The sequence below is a fragment of the Lacerta agilis genome, chromosome Z (genome assembly GCF_009819535.1).
Source record: "Lacerta agilis isolate rLacAgi1 chromosome Z, rLacAgi1.pri, whole genome shotgun sequence".
NCBI classification, from domain to species: Eukaryota; Metazoa; Chordata; class Lepidosauria; order Squamata; family Lacertidae; genus Lacerta; species Lacerta agilis.
Window position 1 is genome coordinate 15,612,933 of NC_046331.1, and position 15,014 is coordinate 15,627,946.

Below are 15,014 nucleotides of genomic sequence, written 5' to 3' on the forward strand. Positions count from 1 at the left end.
TTTGTGCTGCTCATCGGTCTTGCTCTGCAGGTTCCTCAGGTAATTTTGCCTGGCTGGAATGTGCCCTTGAATTGTGATCATGTCTCTTGCTTACCTGAATGGAGGGAGGGAGGGAGGGTGGATGGGTGTATCTTTAGAAACCTATGACTTGGAATATAGCTTACTGTACAAGGGTGAGAGTCATATTGTTTATTCTGCCACTTTTGTCTTTGGCCCCTCAGAACATGGCCCTCAGAACACTGCCCACAAGGGAGTAAGAACTTAAGAGCCCTGCTGGATCAGGTCAAAGCCCACCTAGTCCAGCATCTTGCTCTCACAGTAGCCAGCCAGATGCCCTAATGGGAAACCCAAAAGCAGGACCTGAGCACAACAGCAACACTCTCCCCACTTGAGATTCCCAGAAACTCAGAGGCAATGCTGCCTCCGAAAGTAGAGGTACAGCTTCAAAAGAGCCTGGCTGCTGGATCAGACCAAAGGCCCATCTAGTCCAGCATCCTGGTCTCACACTGGCTAACCAGAAGCCACAAACAGGACCAAAGTTGCAACAGCATGTACCTGCCTCCAGTAGTGAAGAAGAAACAGGAGACCCTAAGCAAGGCTCTGTTGGATCAGGCCTGTGGCCCATCCAATAAAAGCAACCTGTTCCCACAGTGGCTGACCAGATCCTGTTATGGGAAGCCCACATGCAGGACCTGAGCACAAGAGCAACTCTTGCCGTAACTAAATATTCAATGTACAAAACCTCTCTTTGTCCATCCATTTGATATATATATAGCCAAGAAATAAAAAGCAAATTGTAAGTTGAGCTAATTTCATGTTTTAAAAACAACAATGTGTTTACACTGTTGCTTAATCACCAAAGGGGAAAGTAATTACTTGGCTCCTGGCTCCACATTATGCTCCTGAAGTCATCATCTTTACATACGTGTGTGTGTGTGTGTGTGTGTGTGTGTGGTTTTAAACAATTCTGAAATGCAAAACCAATCCATAATTCATCAAAATGAATTAAAAGGAAGGGCTAGCAAGATGCCCCCCCCAAACAAGATAAATGGCCCTGCTCCCTTATCATTTGAAGGCCATCAAACGGAGGTAAGGGAAAGGGTCCTTATCAGAATGGTTGTGGAGCTCCTGCCCATCAGGAAGAGTAATGAGTCTGTTAAAAGCTGTCACTGGACTGGGCACGAAAGGGGGCTGGGACAAAGAAGAGCCTTTGGATGTTGCAGGAGGGAGGGGGGAAAAAACACTTTTTGGCAGCAAGGACAGAAATACAAAACTCTCCGCCTCCTTTCATGATGCCTTCAGCTCCAGGGATTTTTTTTCCATGGAAGGAGGGTGGTCTGGCTGTTTTAAAGTCTCCCTCCCTCCCTTCCTTCCTCCCTCCCTTCCTTCCTTCCTTCCTTCCTTCCTTCCTTCCTTCCCTTGTTTGTTTGTTTGCAGCATTTATCTCCCACCTTTTCCTCCAATGAGCTTAAGGTGGTGCATAGGTAGGCTAGGCAGGAAGAAGGAGAGGGGGAGGGAGGGGAGAAAGAGAGAGTGGCCCACAAGGTCATACCTAGACCTATTCCCTATTGTCAAAATTTTGATTGTAAGATCCCCATCGTAGAGCCCAAGCATCAAATACACTGACATATGTAATGTAGCAATTTGCACTTGACATTCACCTTTTCTATGTCTTCGAGAGTCTTGTAGTATTTGGCCTCAGTTTCCTGGATTTCTAGCAAACAGCAATTCCTTTTGTCATCTTCTGTCATGCCCATTTTCTAGAGGGGAAAACATAAACACCGACATGTTAGCATGTCTAAGCTGCTCGTTTTGATCTGAACTCAACAGAATGGAACTTAGGGATACCTTCAGGTGGACAAGGGAAGCTGTTTCATGCAGAGGCAGACCACTGGACTGTCTATGCCAGGGGTGGCCAACTTCCAAGAGACTGTGGTCAAAGTTGTTGAGCCTTTTTCAAGAAGGAAAGCCCTGTTTTGGGGGGGTTCATGTAAAAGTTGTTGAGCTTTTTTAGGGAAGAGGAAAGCGACGTTGAGCTTTTTTTTTTTTTTAGGAAGGAAAGCCCTATTTTTGGTGGTTCAGGTCATTCTAGGGGTTGAGCATTTTTTTAGAAGAGCCAAAGTTTTTTAGCTTCTTTGGAGGGAGCCACTGATCTATCAGTGATCTACCACAGATGTCCAGTGATCTACCGGTAGATCATGACCTACCTGTTGGACATGCCTGGTCTATGCTATCAGGCAGCAGCAATCCAGGGTTTCAGGCATTGGGGGGGGGGGCAATTCCAGCCCTGCCTGGAGATGCCACTGGGGATTGCCCCTGGGGCCACCTGCATGCAAAGCAGATGCTCTACCACTGAGCTATGGTCCTTTCACCGAAAAGAAAGTAATATTAAAATAGGAATGAAGGAATCTGCCTTATCAGACCACAGTATAATGCCATCATCAGTAGCTTTGACTAGATAGCTAGACACACATGGGGCAGGATGTTCACAGAAGCAGCTCCTGGATTAGCACTCGCCAACCTTCTTAGGCCTATGGAAATATTTGGATATTGGAGGGACTGCTCTGGGTGCTATTTCCTTTGGTCACTTCTACCCCACCCCACCCCCAAAAACCAGTCCTTCTCTTGCACACACTCCACTTTCCCAAGGGATCTGGGTAAAAGTTGGACCCAGTAGAATTAATTTCAGCCGTGAGCATATAGGGTTACATGAGGAAATGGGGAAAAGGGTCACTCTGCCAACTTCCTCTTTCAACTTTATGTGCTCTTTAAGGGAGAAAACGATAGCTACCCTCACCACTTTGTGGCTAAGAGGGCAGTTGCAGCCCCTTCTTGTCCTATCACATTCTAAGTGTATGAATGTATGTTTTGTTTTGTTTTGTTTTGTTTTGTTTTGTTTTGTTTTGTTTTGTTTTGTTTTGGTTTGGTTTGTTTTGGTTTGGTTTGGTTTAATACTGTCTTATGCTAACCAATGAATTGTTTTACTTATTGAGGTGTAAACTGCTTTGTAACCTATTGGTGGCAAAAACAAACACAAAAAAATCAGTTCATAAATAAATAGCCAGATCTATGCATCTTCCAAATGAGGCACAAAAGGCACCTGAGATGTCCATTTAAAAGCATGCAAACCTGGGCTTGGGACTATGGCATGTGCAATGGATAAAAACTCTTTTCGCTTATAGCCGGGAACACTTACCTGCATATATCTGATCTGAAGCATGGAAGGGGTACACAGGCAAAATCAAGAAGGGTTAGGACATTTTACATCACAAATCACCTGTTTCATTTGGAATTCTAAAAACGTTTTCGCTGCACATTGTGGGAATAAGTTACAAAGGCTTGCAAAGGCCGCTAATAGGTCATGGGTATATTCATAAGAATGAAAGAAGATCTTGCTGGATCATGCCATAGGGGTTGCATCTAGCCCAGCTTCCTGTCCTCACAGTGGCTAACCAGATGCCCATTATGGGAAGACCACAAGCAGGACCTGCGCAGAAGAGCACTCTTCCCTTCATGCAGTTTCTGGCAACTGGTATTCAGAGAAATTGCTACGTCCAACTGGAGGCAGAGCAGAGCCATCATGGCTAGTAGCCATACAAAAGCCCTCTCCTCCTCCATGAATTTGTCTGATCCATGGTTTAACTATGCTCTGTGTGAATAGGGGCTTTATCTGTCCTGGATCTTCCAACATGCAGCTTCATTGGTTGTCCACCCGTTCTAGTGTTATGAGAGGAGAGGAAAACTTTTCTCTGTCTACAATCTCCATCCACAATCTATAAACTGAAAAGTCCCAAACTCCTCCCTTTTGAAAGCAGCATACTTTGCATGACTTTTAACACACAGCTCAAAAAAAGGGGAAAAGGTGCCCCCCCCTGGGAGCGGAATATCAGGACCTTGATTGCAAATGTCTGTCAACGCTTGCCAGAATCTAAAAATACTCTCAGGAGAAGACGTGCAGCTGGCTAATTGAGCCACCCATCCACCCCAACTTTTTTCAGCCTCAAGAGAAAAGATGTGACAGCCAGCCAGGGCAGGTTGTCATCTGCTTGCTATTTTTATGCCTCTCTCACACATTCATCTCTCTCTCCCCACCCCTTTCCAGAAGGCACTCCCCATACTCCAGATGACCTCCCAAAATGTTTTATTTCTCCATCTAAAAAGCGGCAGAAGTGAAGGTTTAGTGTGCAGGATGACCCAGAAGAAGAAGAAGAAGAAGAAGAAGAAGAAGAAGAAGAAGAAGAAGAAGAAGAAGAGTTTGGATTTGATATCCCGCTTTATCACTACCCGAAGGAGTCTCCAAGCGGCTAACATTCTCCTTTCCCTTCCTCCCCCACAACAAACACTCTGTGAGGTGAGTGGGGCTGAGAGACTTCAAAGAAGTGTGACTAGCCCAAGGTCACCCAGCAGCTGCATGTGGAGGAGCGGGGAAGTGAACCCGGTTCACCAGATTACGAGTCTACCACTCTTAACCACTACACCACACTGGCTCTCAGAGAGGGAGGAAGAAGCTGTATTTCAAACAAGAACAAAAAAAAAAAAATGGGTGTGGGTATGTCATTGGTGATGGGAATAAGAGACACACACCCCATTACAAGTGGCACATAAGAATCATTCTGCATTGGTAAGAAAAAAGTATTTTAGTGTGGAAGCACCCACGCTATCACTGATCTATTATCCATCACTGATCCACACTATCACTATCTCTGAGCTATGGCCCTTCCCCCAATTCATTGAAGTGGCTACCCACCACCACCACAATTCTCTTCAGATTGCCACCCTCCTGATATTCAGTTCTAAAAACAGTAGCTAAGGGGACCACCCCAAAAAAGTTGTGAGGCTGAGGCCCTTCCTTCCATTGTCATTTGAGCATGCTCAGGCCTTCAATGGTGCCCTCACCATGGGCTGCTGGACTTCCACTTTGATAATATCTTCGTAGATGTCATCCCCTTCATCTTCACATGGGACGCAGTCATAGATGTCTTCCCCCAGATCGTGCTCGCTGGAACAAAACCAACGAGGGTAGTTTAGTGCATCAAAAGAAACAGAGGAGGCCACACTCATGGTTAAGTGTAAAAAGTCGCACAGAAAATGTTAAATAAATAAAAGGTGGTCACGTGAACTGCAGCGTGACGACAGCCATACATTTTTATGTATATCGGGGGAAACCAAATGGTTAAACATATACCGTATTTGCCCGAATATAGGCCGCACCCGAATATAAGCTGCACATTTAAAATTCAAGGGGAGGGGAGACATTACCTGAATATAAGCCACTCCCTTGCAGCATGCCAAGGGTGGGCAGGGCCAGAGGCAAACATGGGCAGAGCAACAAATGTTCCTCTTGACTTTGTACGGCAGGCTACATTCTAGCTGTGTATAAACCAGAGCTTTCTACACATGCACACACAACACAGCAACATCTCTCAGATGTTGAGATGGGCACAGTGAGCCCTCTTCGTAGGTCCTCTACCCTCAGAGGCTGGGGACAGGGTGGCCCAGGAGGAAAGGGCCTTCTCTCTGGTGGCCCCTAAGTTGTAGACTTCCCTGCTGTAAGGACATTGAGTGGTTGCTCATGAGTAAAGCGCCAGACGCAGAACTTCTAAAACTAAGTTCTTTATTGTGCACAGCTATATACAGTGGAGCAAAAGATCAAACGTCCATCTCATCCCTCCGCAGAGTCCAGGAATGACCCCTTCCTGTTCTTTGTCCAGCAAAAGAGGCGTGGGATTCTGAACCCCCGCCTCCCCCTTCCGCATCCTTCCAGCCTGCGCCCTCGGAGCGTGGGAACCTGACCCCGTTCCCCGCTTTCCCCTCGGTGCTGAGGCTCTGCGATCCTCTCAGAGCCCCTGCACCGCCTTCCTGCCTCTGACTCCCCCTCCCCACTGGAGGAATGGTCGCTTCCGGCTGAAGAGGGGGAGGATGAGCTGGTAAATAGCTTGGGGAGTTCCCTATACTGCAGGATGAGCTGGTAAATAGCTTGGGGAGTTCCCTATACTGCAATCGCTCCCGCGGGGGGGGGGGGGGTTCCTGACACCTTCCCACAGAGTTGTCAATGTATGGCCAATGCATGCCTCTTTACCTTGGTCTTTGACACCTGAGGTGTGTGTGTTTTAGGATGCACCTTATTTTGTTATTTTAAGCAGTTTTAAGCTGTTTTTATTGTTGAGTTTCAATTTTTAACCAGCTCTGGGATCTTAGGGTGAAGGACTAATAATAAATTACAACAACAACAACAACATGCTGCCTCTTTGTTCTCCATACAGGCAAGCAAGAGGCATCATCATAGTTCAAGGCTGTACATCTGCACATGTATTTGTCCTGAAATAAATACAACACTTTATGATTGGTTGTTGTTGTTGTTGTTGTTGTTGTTGTTGTTATACCAATAAAGTTTGTAATCAATCATTCATTCAATAAAGGTTTGAGATTTGCCTGGCAGAAGTCCTTGAGGAGGGAACAGAGTAGGACTCATGGGGGATGTGGCTTGGGAAGGGGAATGGCCTAGGAACACTCCCAAGGGCCAAGTCTTGAGAGCTGCATTCATGCTTTTGTCTTATGTTTTTCCTAACTCTGCTATATATCCAGAATTCATAGAAGGGGGCTTTTGAAGAGTGTTTTTGGGGAAATCAAATTTGCTTAAGTCTCCAGATTCTGCCTCCTAGCCATCATTCCTGCACCGCAGGGAGTTGGGAGTGGGGTCCCTTTGGGTCCCTTCCAACTCTGCACTTCTATGATTCTGTCCAGCAGTTGCCGAAACCCAATGTGGGGACCCACACCTTCCGGCAACTTCCGCAGCAGGCGCTCAGCGACTTCTGATAGCAAAGGTTGGCTTTGAAAGCAAAGGTTGGCTTTGAACTCGGGATGTGAGCTTTGGCCTCCTGCTGAGTTTAAAGAGGGCACTGGCAGAAATTGCCTTTCTCTCCCTCCTCCTCCATCGCCACCAGCTCTCTTTGCAGTGAAAAATGGCACTTTGCCTTGCAAGCTGAGGCTCTGCGAGAGCTGTTTAAAAACAAAAACAGCTAGAAAGTGTTGGCTGGAGAGAAGACTCTCTGTCACACCCATCCCCTAGCTGCTTGTTAGGGGAATGATGGTCTTCTAATTGCCCAAATTATCTAGGGAGTATGAGGGTCACATCACTGCCCAGCCATGATGAAGCTTATATTTACTCCTACCATTGGGGTCCCCTGGATGTACCCTTATCTCAATCCCATCTCTGCCTCGTAGGAATGCAGAAATAAAGGAAGCTCAGTACTGCTTGCACTGACTGGCAGTGGCTCCCTAGGATTCCAGACAGGGAATCTCCACATGAATATGCTGTTTGGGATTGAAGCTGGACTCTTCTGCATGCAAAGCAGATGCTCTGCTCCTGAGCTTTGTGGTCCTAAAAATGATTCCGGTACTCATGGTTCTAAATAAAGGGCTGAATTGAATAGAACATAGGAAGTTGCAATGTACTGAATCAGACCATTGGTCCATCTAGTATTGTCTGCACTGACAGGCGTCAGATTTCAGACAGGGAATCCTTTCCTAGCCCCAACTGGAGATGCCATTTGGGGATTGAACTTGGGACCTTCTGCATGCAAAGCAGGTGCACTATCACTAAGCTATGACCCTTCCCCATTCACGGAAGACACAAGTGGGGAGGGGTGGAGAGAGAGAGATCACCCGGGCAGTCATTCTCCATGACTGTCCAGGACAGAGGACATGGCTTTTCCCAAATTGTGAGGGCCAGACAAAGAGGTCTGGAGGGCTACCCTTGCAGCAAACCAGGGGTAGGGAACCTTCTGCACTCCTGATCTTGTGCAACTACAACTCCCGCCAGCCTCAGCAAGCATGGCCAGGGATGATGGTAGCTGTGGATCAGCAACATTTGGGGGGGGGGGTTGCAGGTTCTCCACACCTGCAGCAAACCAATCCACTCCAGTGAGATCAACGAGTCTGCCGTGAAATAATTTCAGTTGGTGGTTTGGTAGTGGCAGATCTGAGCAGCATGTAAAGCCAGCCTTTGCTAATAGCTTCAGAACCTCCTGTGTGTGTTTACAGCCTTCCTGGATGCTGTTGCCTCTGTTTGGTCACTTGCAGCATCCCCCTTTCTGTGCATCGCAACCCGCTCTTTTTGCAAAGGACAGCAACCGGGATGGACTGTCAACTCTGGTTACATAGCAACCCAGCAATAATCGTTTTAGCATTTTGCCGCACCACACAGCAGAGCCCGTGGGTGAAGCAGCGCATCTCAGCTTGTCACTTGGGTTATTGTAGGGGACACAGCATTGGCAGGGGTGGGGTGGGGGGATCTCTCTCTCTCTCTCTCTCTCTCTCTCTCTCTCTCTCTCTCTCTCACACACACACACACACACACACACACACACACACAAGTCCTAACCTAACACACTTTGGCTTCATGCTTGGAATGCTGGGAACTTTATATAAGTTACGGCAGTCAGCCCTGGAAAATTATTTCATACGCTCAGCTCTGGAACTGATCTGCAGGATAGCAAATCAGCTAGCACTGCTGACAACCATCTTCATCAAACTCCTCTCTCAACCATCATCCACAGCAGCTGTTCCATCAGGCTGCATGACAAGGAGAAAGAGGGGACCAGGGTGGGTGGGGAGGGGGCTTCTCTCTTGCCGAAACACCAATAACTTTCGGCTCCTCCTCTCCTTGAAATCTTCAATTCCAGCTATCTATTACAAGAACTCAGGAACAAAGGAAGAACCAGAGTCATTGTGATCTGGGGTCCTGGAGGAGGGGCCAGGTTAGAGACCTGCTACTATTTTTGCAACTGGGGCCCTGTCTCCAGCACCTTACAGCTGAACCAAGCAGAGGGAAAGGAGTTGAATCAGCCACTGAGGATTGGGTCCTTGGGTCACTCTGGAGAAGGTGCGTGGGAAGAAGACAAATGCTCATGAGGGTGTGAAGCAGGGGTAGGAAGAGATGTGGCATGGGGGGAAAGAGTGTGTGGCTTGGAGGAATCCAAGGAAAAGAGAGGGGTGAGTGGAAGGGCAGATTTAGACCATGGGCCTGAGGTTCCCCACTCCTATGCCCAAATAAATAATGGAATCAGGAACAAATAAAATCTCATTATTTGGTAGATACTTACTCAGCCAGTTCTTCCAGGCTCCTATAGACATCATCATCATTTTCTGTGGTCTCCTCTGAAGGGAATGGCCTGGAAAGTAAAGGGTGGGGAGATACAAAGAAAGTGTTAAGCCTACTAAGAATAAGAGTTGGGAAGACCTGGAAATATGAGAAAACCTGCTTTGCATTCTTTTTAAAAACAGGATAAGGCAAGTAAGGAATGCAAATATGATCAATGCTGCTTCTGTGATATGCAAGTTAGAGTGGTCTGAAGAATGAACTTTTGGATCCTACTCAGAACCTCTGTATTCATGGAGACTAAAGCCATCAATGGTAAGGGGCCTTATGGAGAGCCAGTGTGGTGTGGTAGTTAGAGTGCTAGACTAGGACATGGGAAATCAGGGTTCAAATCCCTACTTAACCATGAAGCTCACTGGGTGACCTTGGGGCTAGTCACTGCCTCTCAGCCTAACCTAGCTCACATGGTTGTTATGGGAATTACTGTAAATGAAGATGGGGAGAGCCATGTGCACCACCTTGACCTAATTGGAGAAAAGGATGAGATAGCAATGCAATTAATAATAAAATAAGTAATAAATAATAATAATACCAGCTGCTGGGAATCATAAATGGGGAGAGCTGCTCTTGCACTTAGGTCCTCGTTGTGGGCTTCTCAATGGGGCATCTGGTTGGCCACTGTGAGGGACAGGATATTAAACTAGATGGGCCTTTTGGCACATCTTATGTTCCGAATGACACCAAATTCATGTCATTACATGGAAGAAGAAAATGTCAACTGTGCTAGATATACAGGAAGAGATCAGAATTTTAAGATCCTCCGTGACTCACTTTCCTGAACAAATAATACAGTTCCTCATTGCCTGACGTTTCTGATGAATGCTGAACCACTTTCAATGATTCTTGGGGTTAATAGTGTAAGAGGAGACTTGCTGGATCAGGGCAATGGTTCATACAGTCTAGCATCCTGTTCTTACAGTGGCCAACCAGATGCCTATAACCAGTGAAGAACTCGGACTGCCCCTCGTGGGTGAAGCCCAGGACCCAACAGTTTGTGAAACCACCTCCCCCGTCAAAAGAAATGACCCAGGCAGTTGCAAACTGCTTTGGCATCAGCACCATTCTTTTCTTCTTATTTTTTAAAGGCACTTTGTTATCAGGGGGTAGTGCTCTCTCTCTCTCATACAATGTGTTTAGCCTCAGAGGAGTACATGCCCACCACCATGGAGAGGTGATGCCCCACACAAGGGGAGGGAGTTCAATTGTTCTTGGTTCCCAAGGCAAGGCAAGAGTTGGCACCATTGAGAGATACCAAGGTGTGAGTTCAGGACCATGGATAATGCTCCTGCAGAGGAGGCCAAACATCAATGTTGTTTTAGCAAAGCCCTGCAGCAACTGACTGGTTCTCAAACCAGGGCTAAACAGTCATTGGCTGAAGGATCCATCCACCAAAGCTCCTCTTCCTCCTCTGTTAAAGGATTGGTGCTGCCTTATTCATCCATCGGCTCATCTGAAATAATGGGATTTCCAGTAGTGGAATCTCCACTCCGGGCTCTGTTGATCCCGAGGAGTCTGTGGACCAGCATTCAGAGATGGGTGATAGAGCTGTCTCCTCGGGGCACAGGGAATAGCAGTGCCTTCTGGGCATGGATCCATCTCTTCCTCAGAGCTGTAGGTGCTGGAGGACTCTTACAGCTGAGGATTAATTTTCCAGGGGCCATGACAGATGTAAATGAATGCTTCTGGGGAAAACAGGGGGCCAAGCCTTAAGTCAACTTGATTTCCTAAGCTTGCCTGTTTAGTTGGCAATTCAGGTGGAGCAGAGGGTTAATCATCTTTGTTTCCTAGAATGCCAAAAGGCACTCCAAAAGGCAGAGCCAGGCTGGAGATAGAGAGGCAATGATGAGGAATTACTTACTGCAAGGTGGAATAGAAATCTCAGGGCCCGTCAGTCACCCTCTCGGCCTGAAGAACTTGACAACTTCCTTTTAATTATTGAAGAGCTGGTTCTTGATGCCATGTCCCAGTTGGTCAAGTCGGTGCACATCTGCATGGCAGAGCTGTACACTAAATCCCGCCTCATGCATAAATATTCGGTTGTCAAAGCAACCAGGCATGTGACAGCTGCCCCCAAAGGCCCTACAGGTCTTTAAGACTCCCCAGCAAACCATTTCAGAGTTTTTCTTCAGTTGAGGTACCCCAGAGATACGTCTGTCATCCATGTAGGATATCCTTCTTGGAGAAGGAGAATGGTACTACTCAGTCATTATTGTTACTATTATTACACAAAAGCTGTATACTGCTTGGTACTCTGCTTAAAATATTGATTTCTTACAAATGCAGAATGAGCGTTATGTGGCACTTGTAAGAGGCCAGGTACGTTGATCAAAGTGGCTGAGTGGGGGCATATGGGGGTAAGACTACCTTATCAATCTGTGTGTCTTACTTCCAAAATGTCATCCTTCATGGAATCTGTTTTATTAGGATGTCTGCAAAATTGTACACCACCTTCTGTTTATTTTATCCCAACAGCAATAGCATGCCCCACACAACTGTCATTCTTTGTTTCTTTATGGTTTGTAAGTTGTTGTTTTTGAAAACTCAATAAACACGTCTTTTTTACAAAGATGAAAAGGCCTGGAGGCTTTGCAGGTAGCCAAAGGAGCCCATCTAGCCCAACATCCTACTCTCACCATGTACAAGCAGATGCCTCAATGGAAGCACAACACCATATGCAGAAACAGAAAGTCTCTCCTCACTTGTGATTTCCAACAACTGGCATTCACAGAGGAGGTAGACCCTGCCTACCGAATCAGGCCCTCTGTTCTCACAGTGGCCAACCAGGTGCCTCAATGGCAAGCCGGCAAGCAGAACGTGATAGCAACAGCGGTCTCCTCACTTGTGACTCCCAGCAAGTGGTTTTTCAGAAGCATTACTTCCTTCAACACTGGAGTTAGCATACAGAACCTAAGAAGAATCTATCTGGATCAGGCTAGAGGCCAATCTAATCCAGCATCCCGTTCTCATGATGACCAGCCATATGCTCATTAAGGGAACGCCAAAAGAAGGAACGGAACACAATAGCACTCTCCCCTCCTGTTCTTTCTGATGACAGGTACCCAGAAGCACCCTGCTCCATTGTTGCTACGGTAATTAAAGGGTCAAATGACCTAGGGATGGCCTTCTGCATACTCTGCAAATGGGAACTACAGTAAATTCCAGCTCCCACAAATGGTGTTAGGTGCCCTGAATCTACTGTGTATCCATTTAATTGTGGAGTGGAACAGACCATATTTCATAGAACTGTGTTGACACTCTGGAGAAGACAAATCCCGCCATGGCACAAATTAGGGGAGTCCCCATACTATTTGTTTCTTCTTCTTCTTCCTTCTTCTCCTCCCTGGACCTTACTTACACTGCAGGGATTTTTTGTTAATTAAAGAATGAGAGAAGAGAGATTGGCGGCTCAAAAGGTATTACACACCAGTACTTGTTCCCAATTAGCCGAGCAAGCACCTCCGTGTAATTACAAGTGCTGGGTCATCATCCATAATTTTTCTGTCCCCTTTTCTTTGCCTGCCACATAAAAGGCAGGCTTACTTGTAAGTGGTATTCTGACCCCACTTCACCCAGGTGATCTCCAGTTCATAATTCTCCCTTTCCTGCTGCCCAAGTTTCATCATACATGATTAAAAATCTCCAAGTGGTGCTATTCCAGATTCAGAAGCATGAACTTTAAACCCGTGCTCCCCAACTCCATCCCCAAGTAGGAACATAGGAAGCTGCCTCATCCTGAGCTAGGCCATTGGTCTATCTAGCCCAGCATTGTCTACACAGACTGGAAGCAGCTCTCCAGACAGGGGTCCTTTCCCAAACCTGCAAGAAGATGCTGGGGATTGAACCTGGGAGGGTTTTGCTGATTATGCTACCACCAAATATGGTCTGTTGGCAAGGCTCTTTGGCAGCAGAAGTCCTAGGCTGGGGAATATCCTCTTCTCCAAGCTGTGACTTATTTCTTTGCCCAGCATTCTGTAGAATTTACCCCCACCCCTTGACTGTACTATAATTCATTATTTTTACATTTATATCTCACATTTCCTCAAAAAAGCTCAAGAAGCTCTATACAGTTCTCCAACTTCTCTGCCTGTTATCCTAACAACAGCCCTGTGAGGTAGCTTAGCTAAGAGACAATGACTGGCCCAAGATCACACCCAGTGAGTTTCATGGCTGAGCAGAGATTTGAATCCTGGCCTCTCCCAGACCTTAGTCAGACACTCTAACCTAGTGGTTCCCAAACTTTTCAGGACACCGCCCCCTTGGTCCCATAAATTCATCACCAGTGCCCCCCTACCTTACCCTTTGAAAAGCCTTATTCAATAGTGGTTTGCATGACCTACCAAGGAAGATAATAGCACGATAAAATTCAAAACAGTGACAATTAATTGCAGTTTTATTCTAAATCCCATTTAGTTTAACTAACTCAACAAAATGAATGAACTTGATTCAGTGATACCACCTTTTCAAAGTCTGATAGTCATTATCCCTAGCATCTCCTTGCTGCCTCCTTGCTTCTTAGTGCCCCTTAAAGTAATCCCAGAACCCTGGGATGGTATCACCCACTTTGGGAAGCACTGCTCTAACTACTACACCGCACTTCCCCAACTAAGTTGTCTTTTTAGAGCACGTATTTCCCTGACACACTTTACTGAAAGGCTACTAAATATTCCAAGCTGAATTTTGCAGAACTGGAGAGGAAGACACGTGTGACATTGTGCATGACTACAGCTGCAGCGTATTAAGTCTAATCATAGCAGCACAAGAACAGTGGTTCATTAGAAATGGGTCTTTGCCGCATTGTGTCGTTCACAGCTTGAGCTCTGGAGAATTAAAAAAAACCCTCTTCCCCACAGAGATATATAGGCAGCCGCTACCTGCACAACTCTGAACAGCAATTCTATCCTCTGACATTTAAGTAACTGCATTTACAAAATATTAAATTTTAAAACAGAGCAATACAGACAATTGAGGACGTTTTGCATCCTAGCACAAATCTCACCGTTATGGCCTAGTTCTGTGCTGAAATCTCCCTTCTGGATTTGTGAAAGTGTTCCTCCACTGAGAAAGAAGCTTCCAGGTTTTTTCCTGCATTGTTCTCAGGGGCACATAAGGAGTTTTTAAGAATACCAGAAGAGTCTCGCTGGACCAGGCCTATGGCCCATCTATTCCAGCATCCTGTGCTCACAAGATGCCCATAGGATCTAGCTGGTTTTAAAAGAGGATTAGACAAATTCATGAAGGGCAAGGCAGCAATGCTTATGAATACCAGTTGCTGGAAACCACAGGAGGGGAGAGGACTCTTGTGCTGAAATCCTGCTTGCAGGTTTCCTAAAGGCATCGGGTTGGTGCACAATGAATTTGAGCTCTTAATATGGGATGGCAAATATGACCTAGTAGGCATTACTGAGACCTTGCGGGATGAGACACATGACTAGAATGTAGAAATGGAGGGATTTAACCTGTTCAAAAGGAACAGCCCAAACAGGAAGGGAGGAAGAGGATCATTATATGTAAAGGATGTGTACACTTGTAAAGAGAGCCATGACCTAGACCTGAGAGTATTTGGGTAAAAATTGTAGGAGGGGGGGAACCCCACAATGATCTTACTGTGGGTGTCTGCTATATATATCTAAGCCAGACTGAGGACTTGGGTAATGCCACCCTACAGCGATTCCCAAACATTCAAAAAGGAGACTTAAACTACCCCAATATCTGTTGGAACTCAAACCATTTCCTCCATAGCCTTGCTGACAATTTCATTTCCCAGAAGGTGGAAGAAGCAACAAGGCCATAATCTATATTGGACCTGGTCCTCAATAACAGGGAGGAACTGAATGACCAAGTGGAAGTACTGAGA

General features: G+C 46.2%; 1 protein-coding gene across 8 annotated transcripts in view; it reads right to left on the minus strand.

Moving 5' to 3' along the window:
• Window positions 1-15,014, minus strand: part of VAV2 (vav guanine nucleotide exchange factor 2) — a 148,954-nt gene that overhangs the window by 27,795 nt on the left and 106,145 nt on the right. For 5 of the 8 annotated variants that reach the window (XM_033137015.1, XM_033137011.1, XM_033137013.1 and 2 more), the window contains exons 4-7: window positions 9,105-9,173; window positions 4,897-4,999; window positions 3,197-3,211; window positions 1,662-1,760 (exon numbers count right to left, since the gene is read on the minus strand). In XM_033137015.1, the coding sequence (XP_032992906.1) occupies window positions 1,662-1,760; window positions 3,197-3,211; window positions 4,897-4,999; window positions 9,105-9,173 (286 nt within the window). The remainder of the gene's footprint in view (window positions 1-1,661; window positions 1,761-3,196; window positions 3,212-4,896; window positions 5,000-9,104; window positions 9,174-15,014) is intronic. The other 3 variants (XM_033137017.1, XM_033137012.1, XM_033137010.1) reach the window with 1 other exon arrangement.